General features: G+C 45.6%; 1 protein-coding gene across 1 annotated transcript; it reads left to right on the forward strand.

The window, feature by feature from the left end:
• The first annotated feature begins 1,703 nt into the window (after nt 1-1,703).
• snf8 (SNF8 subunit of ESCRT-II) lies at nt 1,704-12,063 on the forward strand. Its single transcript, XM_068013586.1, has 8 exons — nt 1,704-1,854; nt 5,056-5,106; nt 5,255-5,393; nt 5,690-5,794; nt 6,491-6,563; nt 7,672-7,813; nt 8,900-8,974; nt 11,286-12,063. Exons 1-8 carry the CDS (start codon nt 1,801-1,803, stop codon nt 11,421-11,423), a joined length of 777 nt encoding a protein of 258 aa, XP_067869687.1. The 5' UTR covers nt 1,704-1,800; the 3' UTR covers nt 11,424-12,063.
• Nucleotides 12,064-15,530: the final 3,467 nt, after the last annotated feature.

Below are 15,530 nucleotides of genomic sequence, written 5' to 3' on the forward strand. Positions count from 1 at the left end.
GCCCTTGACATCAATGCAGCATTTGACCGAGTATGGCATCAAGGAGCCCTAGCAAAACTGAGGTCAATGAGAATCAGGGGGAAAACACTCCGCTGGCTGGAATCATATCTAGCTCAAAGGAAGATTGTTGTGGTTGTTGGAGGTCAATCATCTGAGCTCCAGGACATCACTGCAGGAGTTCTTCAGGGTAGTGTCCTAGGTCCAACCATCTTCAGCTGCTTCATCAATGACCTTCCTTCAATCATAAGGTCAGAAGTGGGGATGTTCACTGATGATTGCACAATGTTCAGCACCATTCGTGACTCCTCATTTACTGAAGCAGTCCGTGTAGAAATGCGGCAAGACCTGGACAATATCCAGGCTTGGGCTGATAAGTGGCAAGTAACATTCGCGCCACACAAGTGCCAGGCAATGACCATTTCCAACAAGAGAGAATCTAACCATCTCCCCTTGACATTCAACGGCATTACCATCGCTGAATCCCCCACTATCAACATCCCAGGGGCTACCATTGACCAGAAACTGAACTGGAGTAGCCATATAAATACCGTGGCTATGAGCAGGTCAGAGGCTAGGAATCCTGAGATGAGTAACTCACCTCCTGACTCCCCAAAGCCTGTCCACCATCTACAAGGCGCAAGTCAGGAGTGTGATGGAATACGCTCCACTTGCCTGGATGGGTGCAGTTCCAACAACACTCAAGAAGCTTGACACCATCCAGGACAAAGCAGCCCGCTTGATTGGCACCCCATCTACAAACATTCACTCCCTCCACCACCGACGCACAGTGGCAGCAGTGTGTACCATCTACAAGATGCACTGCAGCAACGCACCAAGGCTCCTTAGACAGCACCTTCCAAATCCATGACCTCTACCAACTAGAAGGACAAGGGCAGCAAATACATGGGAACACCACCACCTGCAAGTTCCCCTCCAAGTCACACACCATCCTGACTTGGAACTATATCGCCGTTCCTTCACTGTCGCTGGGTCAAAGTCCTGGAACTCCCTTCCCAACAGCACTGTGGGTCTACCTACCCCACATGGACTGCAGCGGTTCAAGAAGGCAGCTCACCACCACCTTCTCAAGGGCAATTAGGGATGGGCAATAAATGCTGGCCTGGGCAGTGACGCCCACATCCCATGAATGAAAAAAAAAACACAGCAGTTACAAGACCCTTAGCCCATCGATTATGAAGCTACACAAACACATGAGGGAGAAGGAAATAGAAGGATATGCTGATGGGGTGAGATGAAGTATGGACCCGATGGGCTGAATGGCCTCCTGTGCTGGAATGAGTGTAATGACTCTTAAGTAGGCTTGGAGGAGGTTCGTCTGGAGCATAAACATTGGCATAGACCAGATTGTGTAATTGCTGATGGGGCTGTGAAAGGAGAGGATGAAAGGATGGGAAATGTAGTTTATTTAAGAGCGGAAATGCTGCTGTTAAACGACACCAGATAAAATGATGTTTACAATTATAACTCGAAATAGCAACAGAAGAAACTGAACCAAACTATTACCCACAATGTAAGGAGTTGCTGCAGGGGGAAGGGGGGAGATGCTGGGGAAGGAGAATCGCTCAGATTTAATTCGCTGCTTTCACTGCTCCTGTTGCTATTAATTTGCTGCGGCTCCATGAGGTTTGTGTTTGTTGCCGCCTCCGTGTCGCAGGCGGATGGAGTCAGCGCGGAACCGGGAATAAGGCGGAGCTGGAGACAGAGACGGAGCTGGTGAATTGGGTTCCTGGTTTCTCATCCTTTTCCTTCCAGCAACAACAGACCCAAAGTTCTGCAAAGATGCACCGAAGGGGAGTTGGAGCCGGCGCCATCGCCAAGAAGAAACTCGCGGAAGTAAGTTACAATCCATTGCCCCTTTCCCCACTCATTACATCTGTTGTCCCTGTCCCATCAGTGTTGTGCCCCTGTGATATCCTGAGGTCGTGAAAGGAGCTATATAAATGTAAGTCTTTTATGAGGGGAGTTCAGATTTGAAAGAACAGGATGCACAGTCGTGCATCTCAATATTTTACACACTGGGGTATAATAAACAATATTGTGCTGTTTCTATGTAGTTAGTGGCATTAGAGAGCTATGTTTAATGTCAATTATACAAGTGAGCATTCTGTTCATATAAAGGATTTGGTTTCTTGGGGCAAAGCATATTAAAGCACTTCTTTGGCCTCCTTGTCTCGATAGACAATGGGTAAGCACCTGGAGGTGGTCGGAGGTTTGTGGAGCAGCGCCTGGAGTGGCTATAAAGGCCAATTCTAGAGTGACAGACTCTTCCACAGGTGCTGCAGATAAAATTGGTTGTCGGGGCTGTTACACGGTTGGCTCTCCCCTTGCGCTTCTGTCTTTTTTCCTGCCAACTGCTAAGTCTCTTCGACTCACCACGCTTTAGCCCTGCCTTTCTGGCTGCCCGCCAGCTCTGGCGAACGCTGGCAACTGACTCCTACGACTTGTGATCAATGTCACAGGACTTCATGTCGCGTTTGCAGACGTCTTTAAAGCGGAGCCATGGACGGCCGGTGGGTCTGGTACCAGTGACGAGCTCGCTGTACAATGTGTCCTTGGGGATCCTGCCATCTTCCATGCGGCTCACATGGCCAAGCCATCTCAAGCGCCGCTGACTCAGTAGTGTGTATAAGCTGGGGATGTTGGACACCTCGAGGACTTCTGAGTTGGAGATACGGTCCTGCCACCTGATGCCAAGGATTTTCCGGAGGCAGCGAAGATGGAATGAATTGAGACGTCGCTCTTGTTTGACATACGTTGTCCAGGCCTCGCTGCCGTAGAGCAAGGTACTGAGGACACAGGCTTGATAGACTTGGACTTTTGTGTTCTGTGTCAGTGCGCCATTTTCCCACACTCTCTTGGCCAGTCTGGACATAGCAGAGGAAGCCTTTCCCATGTGCTTGTTTAATTCTGCATCGAGAGACAGGTTACTGGTGCTGGTTGAGCCTAGGTAGGTGAACTCTTGAACCACTTCCAGAGTGTGGTTGCCGATATTGATGGATGGGGCATTTCTGACGTCCTGTCCCATGATGTTCGTTTTCTTGAGGCTGATGGTTAGGCCAAATTCATTGCAGGCAGCCGCAAACCTGTCGATGAGTCTCTGCAGACACTCTTCTGTGTGAGATGTTAATGCAGCATCGTCAGCAAAGAGGAGTTCCCTGATGAGGACTTTCCATACTTTGGTCTTCGCTTTTAGACGGGCAAGGTTGAACAACCTGCCCCTTGATCTTGTGTGGAGGAAAATTCCTCCTTCTGAGGACTTGAATGCATGTGAGAGCAGCAGGGAGAAGAAGATCCCAAACAGTGTAGGTGCAAGAACACAGCCCTGTTTCACGCCACTAGCCCCCTTGGATAGGGGTCGGTTTGCTCAGTTGGCTAGATGGCTGGAGTATGGTGCAGAATAACACCAATAGTGTGGGCTCAATCCCTATACTGCTTGAGGTAGTTCTAGGGGCCTGCCTCTTCGCCTCGCCCCAGGGTGATATCAGGGCATTAGGCATGATTAGCAACCCTCAGACAACAAAGATGCGACATAGAGAGGGAGAGGGACTGCCGCCAGTCACACTGTTATTAGAAGACCAGTGAGTGGAGGGCAAGCATCTCACAGAGAAAGGAAAGAAAATCAATGGCCCCATGGGTAGCACTCTTGCCTCCTAGACAGACTGTCATGGGTTCAAGTCCCATTCTAGAGACTTGAGCACAAAATCTAGGCTCACACTCCCATGCACTACTGCCACTTATTGAAATATAACTTGTGACCTCTGTTTAAAATTAGAACTCTCCTCATAAAAGACTTGAATTTATATAGCGCCTTTCACAACCTCAGGATGTCCCAAAGTGCTTTACAGCCAATGAAGAACTTTTGAAGTGTCGTCACTGTTATTGGAAATGTTGCAGCCAATTTGCAGAGCAAGATCCAAAGTGATGAGCAGATAATCTGTTTTTGTGATTTGCTTGAGGGATAAATATTGTCCAAGACACTATCAGGAACTCCCCTGCTCCTCTTCGAAATAGTGACATGGGATCTTTTATGCCCACCTGAGAGGCCAGACACAGTCTCAGTTTACTGTCTCGTCTGAAAGACGGCAGCTCAGGCAGTGCAGTACTCCCTCAGTACTGCAGTGGGAATGTCGGCATGGATTATTTGCTCGTGTCTGGAGTGGGACTTGAGGTAAATGGCTGCTGCTTCACAGAGACCAGGGACACCCCAGTCTGTACTGTTAGTCGATCCTGTGTTTAATAGCAGTTGGGGTGGTGTCAATGGTCTCGGGGTTGGGAGGGGAGTTAATTACAGCCAGGGTCCTTGCTCTTGGTCACGATTTAGTGATTCCTGCTGTATGATTGATGCGAACAGGATCAGGCTTTGCTGTGATCATTCCCTGCTCACTCCTCCAGTGTAAATTGCCTACCAACACTTGCTGTCCAAGGCCAGGTGTTAAGTGTTGTGACTTGGGCCTGCAGGAGTGTGTGAAGAAGAGGAACATGAGGACTAGTGATGGAGAGTTGATGGAAAGGGATTTCACAAATCGCTGTAATACTGTTGTTAATTGTTACTTTGTAGTACGAAATCCCACTATAGAGAAATTGAGCATAAAATCTAGGCTGACAACCCCAATGCAGTACTGAGGGTGTGCTGCACTGTCAGAGGTGCTGTCTTTTGGACGAGACATTAAACTGAGGATGCCCTGTCTGCACTCTCGGGTTCCATTGGCACTCTTTCGAAGCAGAGTAGGAGAGTTATCCCCAGTTTACTAATCTAATATTTGTTCCTCAACTAACCTCACTAAAAACAGATTATTAGATTATCAGGTCATTTGTCTCATTGCTGTTTGTGGGATCTTGCTGTGTGCGACTTGGCTGCCATGTTTCCTACCTTACAACAGTGGCTTAATTTCAGAAGTTTTTCATTGGCTGTGAAGCACTTTGGGATGTCCTGAGGTCATGAAAGGCACTATAGAAATGCAAGTTTGTCTTTGCTTCCTTTCTTAATCTGTCACTGTTACTTTTTCTAACATTTACTAACTGGATTTGCTTTAGGCCAAGTATAAAGAGCGAGGAACAGTGATGGCTGAGGATCAGCTGGCTCAGGTTAGTGCGTGTTACTCTTAGCTCAAACCCAATTCAATTATCTTTTTACTGCCTGATGTTGACGCATGTAATTTCAGCATCTCCTTGAACAAAGGGACCAGTAACCTTGGTTATCCAATCCTGTCTGAATTTTTCTCATTCTTTGCAGATGTCAAAGCAGCTGGAAATGTTCAAGACACATCTGGAAGAATTTGCCAGCAAGCATAAGCAGGAGATTCGGAAAAGCTCGCAGTTTCGCGTTCAGTTTCAGGACATGTGTGCAACAATTGGAGTGGACCCTCTTGCATGTAAACCTGTTTATTCATCACTCTCCGGTTTCCTTTTGACTTCCCACCTCCCCCTATCTCAGAGTGTTTGGGTCATTGTAGAGGGAGCTTGCTCTGGTCCTAACCTGTGCTGTGTCTGCCCTGGGAGGATTTGATGGTGATGCAAAGTGGAAGAAGTTAAGAGTTTGCCCTGCACTGACCACCTTCAGCCTGATGAACAAAAAAAAAATCACCCAAAAATGAATTATATTATCAATTTTTAAAATGCTTCTTTCACGCTATATACACAAGTTTATTTTTTAATTTCCCTTTTGCAGCTGGCAAAGGATTCTGGTCGGAAATGCTGGGTGTCGGAGACTTTTACTATGAGCTGGGAGTGCAGATTATTGAAGTGTGTCTGGCTCTGAAACACAGAAACGGAGGTGAATCTCTGATTATCAATTGTATGTCAGTGAGATGACTTATGAGGCTACGTTCTTGAGCGGAGATTGAAATGTACTTTAACCCAGGTTGGATGTTTGTTTTCTGAATGTAGACGGTTGCAGGATTCTCAAGTGCAGAACTATAGTTTTAATGTGTATGGAAGTCTGCTGTATGGTGCAGACAACCTCAGCCCTGTCTATAACAACAACTTGCATTTATATAGCACTGCTGATATAGTAAAAGGTATCAAGATGCTTCACAGGAATGTTATCAGGCTAAATCTGGCACTGAGCCACATATGGAGCTATTAGGACAGATGACAAAAAGCTTGGTCAAAGAGAGAGATTTTCAGGAGCGACTTAAAGGAGGAGAGAGAAGTAGAGGAACGGAGAAGTTTAGGAGGGAATTCCATGGTCACCAGTGGTGGAGGGATGAAAATGCACAAGAAGTCAGAATTGGAGGAGAACAGAGATCTTGGATGGTTGTGGGGCTGGAGAAGGGTTACAGAGATAGGGAGGGGCTGAGACCATGGTGGGATTTGAACATAATGTTGAGAATTCTAAAACTGAGGCATTGCTGGACTGGGACTCAGCGTAGGTCAGCAAGCACAGGGTTGACTGGTGAATTGGAGTTGGTGTGGGAATGATTCTAAAGATTGGGAAAAACTTCTCATAGTGTATCCTTAACTTTGCCAGGTCTGATCACACTGGATGAGCTGCACCAGCGCGTGTTGAAAGGAAGAGGCAAGTTTGCCCAAGATGTCAGTCAGTGAGTACAACAGGGAACCCTGAACTAAGTGGATTATTTGATAAAGTCTGTTCCTGCCCTCATTACCATGGGACTAGCTGTTTATCTTTCAAAAACCAAAATCAGCTGAGATTAAATTTCATAGAATCATAGAAAGTTAGAGCACAGTAGGCGGACATTTTGGCCCAGCGTACTTGTGTTGGTCAGGTGGCAGGACCGTATCTCCGACACAGAAGTCCTCGAGGCAGCCAACATCCCCAGCTTATACACACTACTGAGTCAGCGGCGCTTGAGATGGCTTGGCCGTGTGAGCTGCATGGAAGATGGCAGGATCCCCAAAGACACATTGTACAGCGAGCTCGCCACTGGTATCCGACCCACCGGCCGTCCATGTCTCCGCTTTAAAGACGTCTGCAAACGCGACATGAAATCCTGTGACATTGATCACAAGTCGTGGGAGTCAGTTGCCGGCGTTCGCCAGAGCTGGCGGGCAGCCATAAAGACAGGGCTAAAATGTGGCGAGTCGAAGAGACTTAGCAGTTGGCAGGAAAAAAGACAGAGGCGCAAGGGGAGAGCCAATTGTGCAACAGCCCCGACAAACAAATTTCTCTGCAGCACCTGTGGAAGAGTCTGTCACTCTAGAATTGGCCTTTATAGCCACTCCAGGCGCTGCTCCACACACCACTGACCACCTCCAGGCGCTTACCCATTGTCTCTCGAGATAAGGAGGCCAAAGAAGAAGACTTGTGTTGGTTCTTTGAAACAGCAGTCATGCTTAGGGTGATAGAAGTTTGGAACTCTTCTGCAAATGGCAATTGATGCTAGATCAATTGTTAATTTTAAAATTGAGATTGATAGATTTTTGTTAACCAAAGGTATTGAGGGATATGGGGCAAAGGCGGGTATATGGAATTAGGTCACAGATCAGCCATGGTCTCATTGAATGGTGTAACAGGCTCGAGGGGCTGAATGGCCTCCTCCTGTTCCTACTATTATTGGTTTTATTAAATTGTGTTGTCCACCTACCACCCTTCACCCCTTGAGCTGGTCTCACAAAGCAATGACTTTTGGCCTTTGTTTTCTCATTAGTTGATGCCCAAACTCTTCCCCTCGTACTTTCCTTATCCAGGGACGATCTCATTCGGGCTATAAAGAAACTGAAATCGTTGGGCAATGGCTTCAGTATTATCCCAGTGGGAGGCAGATACCTGGTGCAGTCTGTCCCTGCGGAGCTGAACATGGATCACACAGTGGTGCTGCAGATTGCTGAGGTAGGTGACCTCATTCGCTTTGTCAGGCTGCTGTTGGACTGAGAGAATATTTAACAACAACTTGTGCCTTTAACGTAGTAAACGCCCCAAGGCACTTCACAGGAGTGTTGTCAAACAAAAATTTGACACTGAGCCACTTGGAGATGTGTTAGGACAGGTGACCAAAAGCTTGGTCAAATAGTGTGGTTTTTAGGGAGCAGCTTAAAGGAGGAGAGAGAGGTAGAGAGACAGAGGGGTTTAGGGAAGGAATTCCAGAGCTTAGGGCCCAGGCAGCGGAAGGCATGGCCACCAATGGCAGAGCGACGAAAATCTGGGATGTGTAAGAGGGTATGTATGTGAAAGAGACACCCCGTGTTCAGGTTTTGCAAGATGACCCAGAGGTGCCTGTGCGACTCCCTCATCACCTACACGTTTCAGATCACTCTTGTGTGTAGGGTTGATCCCTGTTGTTCTGGATGAGGTATTGCAACCAAGGAAAAGCATTTTAAACATGGTAAAGAAAGATAGATTTGCATTTATATAGCCTCAGGGTATCCCAAAGTGCTTTATAGCCAATGAAGTACTTTTGAAGCATAGACACTGTGGAAATGTAGGAAACCTGGCAGCCAATTCTTGCACAGCAAGATTCCACAAACAGCAATGTCATCATAACCTGATAATTTATTTTTGTGATGTTGATTTGAGGGATAAATATTGCCCAGGACACTGGGGAGAACTCCCCTGCTCTTCAAAGTAGTGCCATGGGATTGTTTACATCCTTCTGACCAGGCAGATGGGGCCTTGGTTTAACACCTCATCTGAAAGATAGCACTTCTGATGATGCAGTGCTGACTCAGTACTGCACTGGGAGTGACAGCTTAGATTCTTGAGCTCATGTTTCTGAAGTGGGGCTTGAACACATGATTCAGGGTAGGTGCTACCGAATGAGCCCATCAAACTGTAGCTGGGCACGGAGAGGAGGCAAGAAGACAAAGGGCACGAACGAGAGAAACTGGGGGGGTGAAACTGTCCTCCTAAGTCTGTTTCACAGCAAACATTTTGTTATGATAATGGAGAGATCTAACTCATCCACTTCTTGGCTTACAGAAGAATGGATATGTGACAGTCAGTGAAATCAAATCCAGCCTGAAGTGGGAAACTGAACGCACTAACCAGGTGTTGGTATGTATATACACTTTTAAAAAAATTTGTTTATGGGGATGTGGACGTCGCTGGCCAGGCCAGCATTTATTGCCCATCCCTAATTGTCCATGAGAAGGTGGCGGTGAGCTGCCTTCTTGAACTGCTGCAGTCCTTTGGTATTAGGTACACCCTCAGTGCTGTTAGGAAGGGAGTTCCAGGATTTTGACCCAGCGACAGTAAAGGAACAGCGATATAATTCCAAGTCAGGATGGTGTGTGGCTTGGAGGGGGAACATGCAGGTGATGGTGTTCGCATGCATCTGTTGCCCTTGTCCTTCTAGGTGGAGAGGTCACGGGTTTGGAAGGTGCTGTCTAAGGAGCCTTGGTGCATTACTGCAGTTCATCTTGCAGATGGTACACACTGTTGCCACTGTGCATCAGTGGTGGAGGGAGTGAATGTTTGTGAATGGGGTGCCAATCAAGTGGGCTGCTTTGTCCTGGATGGTGTCGAGCTTCTTGAGTGTTGTTGGAGCTGCACCCATCCAGCCAAGTGGAGAATATTCCATCGCACTCCTGACTTATGTCTTGTAGATGGTGGACAGGCTTTGGGGAGTCAGGAGGTGAGTTACTCGCCGCAGGATTCCTAGCCTCTGGCCTGCTCTTGTAGGCATATAAATACTGCGGCCACTCAAGTTCAGTTTATGGTCAATGGTAACCCCCAGGGTGGTGTTAGTGGGGGATTCAGCAATTGTAATGCCATTGAATGTCAAGGGGAGATGGTTATATTCTCTCATGTTGGAGATGGTCATTGGCTGGCATTTGTGTGGTGCGAATGTTACTTGCCACTTATCAGCCCAAACCTGGATGTGTCCAGTTCTTGCTGCATTTCTATATGGACTGTTTCAGTATCTGAGGAGTCGCGAATGGTGCTGAACATTGTGCAATCATCAGCGAACATCCCCACTTCTGACCTTATGATTGAAGGAAGGTCATTGATGAAGCAGCAGAAGATGCTTGGGCCTACCTTGAACTCCTGCAGTGATCTCCTGGAGCTGAGATAATTGATCTCCAACAACCACAACCATCTTCCTTTGTGCTAGGTATGACTCCAACCAGCAGAGTATTCCCCGATTCCCATTGACTCCAGTTTTGCTAGGGCTTCTTGATGCCATACTCTGTCAAATGCTGCCTTGATGTCGAGGGCAGTCACTCTCACCTGTTCAGCTCTTTTGTCTATGTTTGAACCAAGGCTGTAATGAGGTCAGGAACTGAGCGTCACTGAGCAGGTTATTGCTAAGCAAGTGCTGCTTGATAGCACTGTCAATGACCCTTTCCATCACTTTACTGATACTTTATTTGATGTAGTATTCTCTGTCTAACACTACCCTGTCCTGCTATGGTCAGGGTTGTGCTCTCTACTGGCACTAACTTCATTATACCTTTTATAAATTGACTGACCAAGAGGAAATGGTATCACTACATTGAGCTGGAAGCACAATGTTGGCTCTATTTTTCATCATCTAAACTTGGAACTCCTTCGAGTTGCAAAGCTGCTTTTTTCACATAAAAATTGGCACTGGTAATAAAGAATGAATGGCCCATCCAAACTAATAGTGCTTGTTGGTAAATTTTAAACAACAGTTAGGAAATTCCTATCAAAAATTGGCTATCCCACAATGTCCACTGGCAATGGAAGGCTTCCATGTGATCATACATTCCGGTCAATTGGGATATGCAGATAGAAACATGGACAAACAGTTGGAGAAACCTTCCCTGGTGATCTGGTCCATCCTAGACCTGCGTACAGTGAAAAAAGTCACAAAATAGCCTCTTTCAATTATAGATGATAAATATGAAGCATAGCAAGGAAAACATTGGTGAGATTTACTTTGTGCGGACTTGGGTCTGTAAGAAAGCTTTAGTACAATATGTTCCTTTAGTTTCCTATTAAATGTTGCTGTTTGTGTTCAATACTTTCACATTTTAGATCCTTCATTACTTTGCCAGCTTAGCATGTTACCTAAAATTGTATCATATTTAAAGCACAGAAACAGACCATTAACCCAACAGATCCATGTTGGTGTTTATGCTCCACACGAGCCTCCTCCAACCCTATTTCATCTCACCCCGTTAAAATGCCCTTTCTCCGTGTTTATCTAGCTTCCCATTAAATGCATCTATGCCAGTCACCTCAAGCACTGCTTGTGTTCAAGTTCAACATCCTCACCATTCTCAAGAATTTAAATTACAGCATGGGAGGATCAGAACTTAGCTGATTCTCATAAACAAGTAGTCAATGACAAGTTAGATGAGAATTGTGTTAAAGACCCTCTGGTTATAACCTCTTTCAGGAACATTTGTTGAAGGAAGGCTTGGCATGGATTGACAAACAAGCTCCTGAAGAGCCTCAATACTGGTTGCCTGCACTCTTCTCCGATCTGTACTCCCAGGATGTCACTCCGGAAGAAGCTGATGAAAGTTTGCCGTGAGAAAAATGAAGACTTCAAACTGGGGAGTAAAAAAGTCCACAACTTTACAGTTCTGGGATTGTTAAGGGTCTTATGGCAGGTGGCAACTTCCAGTATCACTGCACGTGATACTTGCACAGTTAAACGGGTAGGTCTTTCTCCCAGTCTTACACCTCAGCTAATTGAGTTTGTGTCCAGAGGTGAATGTACTTTAAAGTGCTGGTGACAGGGTTTGGATTTTGAGAGGGAAGGATGGGGGTGAGTGGAAGGGGCAAGAAGGTATTTGCCATTTGATACAGATCTGGCTAAAAATCTGAATGCTGAAGGATATTTCAGAACTGCAGGCTAGGTGATGTTGCTATCGATCAAGAGGCAGGTTCATGAACAGATGTTCCTGCAGGTTCAACTGCATAAGTCAACTGAACTACTAACCCTCTTTAAACACTTGTAATTTTGTTAGCAATAAAAGTGTACCAAATTACAGGCAGGAGAAGACCAGCTGGCCCATCATGCCTGTCTATACTCATGATGATCGCAGCGTCGAGACTATACAGTTCCGATTCCCCTTGAGGGAGGAGTCACCACCTGAGGAGGAAGAACCTTGTTACCAGCAGCTGGGCTTTGTAACTCAAAACCTGCAATTAAATTTTGTGAAAACAAACCTAGTAATGAGGTTTTTTTTTTTGCAGCAAGTGTTCAATCATAATGAAAAGTTTCCCACAGCACACACATCACTTCCATGTGATTCATTAAAAGCAGCTCCAGGCAGCTTGCTGAGAGCTAGCTCTTATGATTGACCACAAATGCAGATCGATACTGACTGAAGATCAGGCTTTTCCTTTCCTGCTGCTAATCAGGATCACCGTTTGCCCTGAAGCAGTTGGCAGTCACCACTTTTGATTGCTCAGTGTCATTTTAAGCAGTTGAACTGATCAAATTAGGTCACCCTCTGAATATCTCCTTCCTGCCTCCAGGGCAGCTCCTAAATCTACTTATTCTCCCTTCCCTGTCTTTACAAACTACCCCGTGTAGTGGTTCATTATGCAAACTGCAAACCAACAGCTGCCAGATACGAAGCTTCCTCTTCCACGTTGCTAGAGGGGAAGGAAACGGGGCAGCTAGTGATTGCTAGCCTCGATTTTAAAATTCTCATACTTGTATTCAAATCGCTACATGGTCTTGCCCCTCCCTAACTCTGGGCTTTGCTGGGGGAGCGATGAAATTAAAATCAATCAGGATTCCTTCTGCTAAGCATTATTCTGTGACTCCTGCTGAGTCTGTATGTATAGCAAATGAAAACAGGATCATTCCTCTCACAGCTGAATGTCTATCTGACCCTTGCCACCCAGATTCCAGTACTATTTGCAGGTGTTAGCTGCCAGAATCTGCTCTCCAAAATAAATAAACCGCATTCAAAGGAGAAATCTGAGCAGAAAAATCTCTTTGAAAAGTATTGCAATCTCTTAGCTTGCAGAGGGTGCAGATGAGATTTACTAGAATGGTACTAGGGATGAGAGATTTCAGTTATAGAGTCGTACAGCATAGAGACAGGCCGTTTGGCCCACCGCGTCCATGCCGACCATAATGCTTATCTATACTAATCCAATCTGCCTGCATTAATTCCATATCCCTCCATGCCTTGCTCATTCAAGTACCTGTCCAGATGCCTCTTAAATGGCTCTACTGTTCCTGCCTCCACCACCTCAGGCAGCGCATTCCAGATACCTAGTATTCTTTGTGTGAAAATTTTAACCCCTTTGATCCCCTTTAAAACTCCACCCTCTCACCTTAAATCTATGCCCTCTAGTTTTAGTCACCCCTACCATGGGAAACAGACTCTGGCTATCTACCCTATCTATGCCTCTGATAATTTTATATACCTCGATCATGTCCCCTCTCAGCCTCCTTCGCTCCAGGAAAAACAGACCCAGCCTATCCAATCTCTCTTTATAACTTAAGTCCTCCAAACCAGGCAACATCCTTGTGAATAAAAGCAAAATACTGCGGATGCTGGAACCACTCAGCAGGTCTGGTAGCATCGTTGGAAAGAGAAGCAGAGTTAACGTTTCGGGTCAGTGACCCTTCTTCGGAATATCCTTGTGAATCTTTTCTGCACCCTCTCTAGCTTAATCACATCTTTCCTGTAGTGCGGCGACCAGAACTGCACACAGTACTCCAAATGCGGCCTGACCAACGTCATGTACAACTGTAACATGACGTCCCAACTCTTGTACTCAATGTGGAGAGACTGGAGAAGTTAGGATTGTTCTTGGAGCAGAGAACGTTAAGGGAGATTCAATAGAAATGTTCAGAATTTTGAAGGGTTTTGATAAAGTAGCTAGGGAGAAACTGTTCTTATGGGCAGGAGGGTTAGTAATCAGCTCACCACCACCTTCTCAAGGGTGATTAGGGATGGGCAATAAATGCTGGCATAGCCAGCGATGCCCACATCCCCGAACAAATAAAAAAAATTAGGACACAGATTTAAGGTATTTGGCAAAATAATTGGGGAGATGAAATTTATTTACACAGCAAGTTGTTACAATCTGGAATACGCTGCCTGAAAGGGCAGTGGAAGCAGATTCAATAATAACTTTCAAAAGGGAATTGGATAGATATTTGAAAAGGAAACATTTGCAGAGCTATGGGGAAAGAGCAGGGGAAGCAGGACTAATTCGATAGCTTTTTGAGATCTGGCACAGGCACGATATGCCGAATGGCTTCCTGCTGTGTTGCGATGCTAAGCTTGTTGCTTTCAATAACTATTAACCATGGTGGAGTAGTGGTAATGTCACTGAACTAAGAGGCCCAGACTAATGTCTTGGGGACACAGGTTCAAATCCTATCACAACAGCTGTTGGAATTTAAATTCAATTAATTCATAAACTGGAATAAAAACAAAATGCTGGAAATACTCAACAAGTCTGGCAGCAACTGTGGAGCAGCGGAGTTAACATTTCAGGTCTGTGATGTTTCATCAGAACTGGCAAAGGTTAGAAATGTAATAGGTTTTAAGTAAGTGATGCAGGGGTGGGGCGGGGAAAGAGAATAATAGGGAAGGTGTGTGATGGGGCAGAGGGCAGGAGAGATTAACTGACATAAAAACAAGAAATGCTGGAACCACTCAGCAGGTCTGGCAGCATCTGTGAAAAGAGAAGCAGAGTTAACGTTTCGGGTCAGTGACCCTTCTTTGGAACTGACAAGGAGGTCATGGGGCAAAGGGAGTGTGCTAATGGTGTGTAGAGAGTGTTAATGACAGAATAATGAACAGCTCTGTCCAAAAGCACAAACATGAAAAACCACATGGCACATGGTAAAAAAAAATGATAAAATAAAAAGGTCCAGTCATGCTCTGAAATTGAACTCAATGTTCAGTCCAGAAGGTTGTAGAGTGCCTAATTGGAAAATGATGTGCACTGGAACACTGCAGCAGGCCAAGTTGAATAATTTTAGCGAATGACTGGCTGTTTTATCATTTTTTTTAACCATGTGCCTGCCTTAAACTTGTTTTTTTACCTTTGTGCTTTGCAGCACTTTGTTTTTATTTCAGATTTCCAGCATCTGCAGTATTTTGCTTTTAATTAAAAATCTGGAATTGAAAGCTAGTCTCAGTAATGGTGCCATGAAACTATCAATTGTCGTAAAAACCCATCTGGTTCACTAATGTCCTTTAGAGAAGGAAATCTGCCATCCTTACCTGGTCTGGCCTACATGAGGACACAAGATTTGTGTGAGAGATAAGGAGAATTTTTTTCTCTGAGGGTTGTGTGACTTTGGAATTCTCTCCCTGAGAAGGTGGCGGAAGAAGGGTCATTGAATAAATTTAAGGCGGGATAGATAGATTCTTGTTAGGCAAAGGAATCAAAGGTTATTGGGTAGACTGTGGAATTCGAGACACAAACAGATCAGCCATGATCTTATTGAATGGCGGAGCAGGCTAGAGGGACCAAATGGCCTACTTCTGTTCCTAAGTCGTATGTTTGTACATGTGACTCCAGACCCACAGCAATGTGGTTTACTCTTAACTGCTCTCTGAAATGGCCAAGCAAGGGCAGGTGTCAAGGGCAATTAGGAATGGGCAACAAATGCTGGCCTTGCCAGCGACACCCACATCCCATGACAAATTTT

The sequence above is a fragment of the Heterodontus francisci genome, chromosome 33, assembly GCF_036365525.1.
Source record: "Heterodontus francisci isolate sHetFra1 chromosome 33, sHetFra1.hap1, whole genome shotgun sequence".
Taxonomy (NCBI): Eukaryota; Metazoa; Chordata; class Chondrichthyes; order Heterodontiformes; family Heterodontidae; genus Heterodontus; species Heterodontus francisci.

Excerpts from the sequence above, each read along its gene's own strand:
- snf8 (XM_068013586.1), top strand. The coding sequence starts at position 1,801 with ATGCACCGAAGGGGAGTTGGAGCCGGCGCCATCGCCAAGAAGAAACTC. Across the intron at positions 6,564-7,671 it reads TTTGCCCAAGATGTCAGTCA|GGACGATCTCATTCGGGCTA; the intron begins GTGAGTACAACA and ends TTCCTTATCCAG. Across the intron at positions 7,814-8,899 it reads TGGTGCTGCAGATTGCTGAG|AAGAATGGATATGTGACAGT; the intron begins GTAGGTGACCTC and ends CTTGGCTTACAG.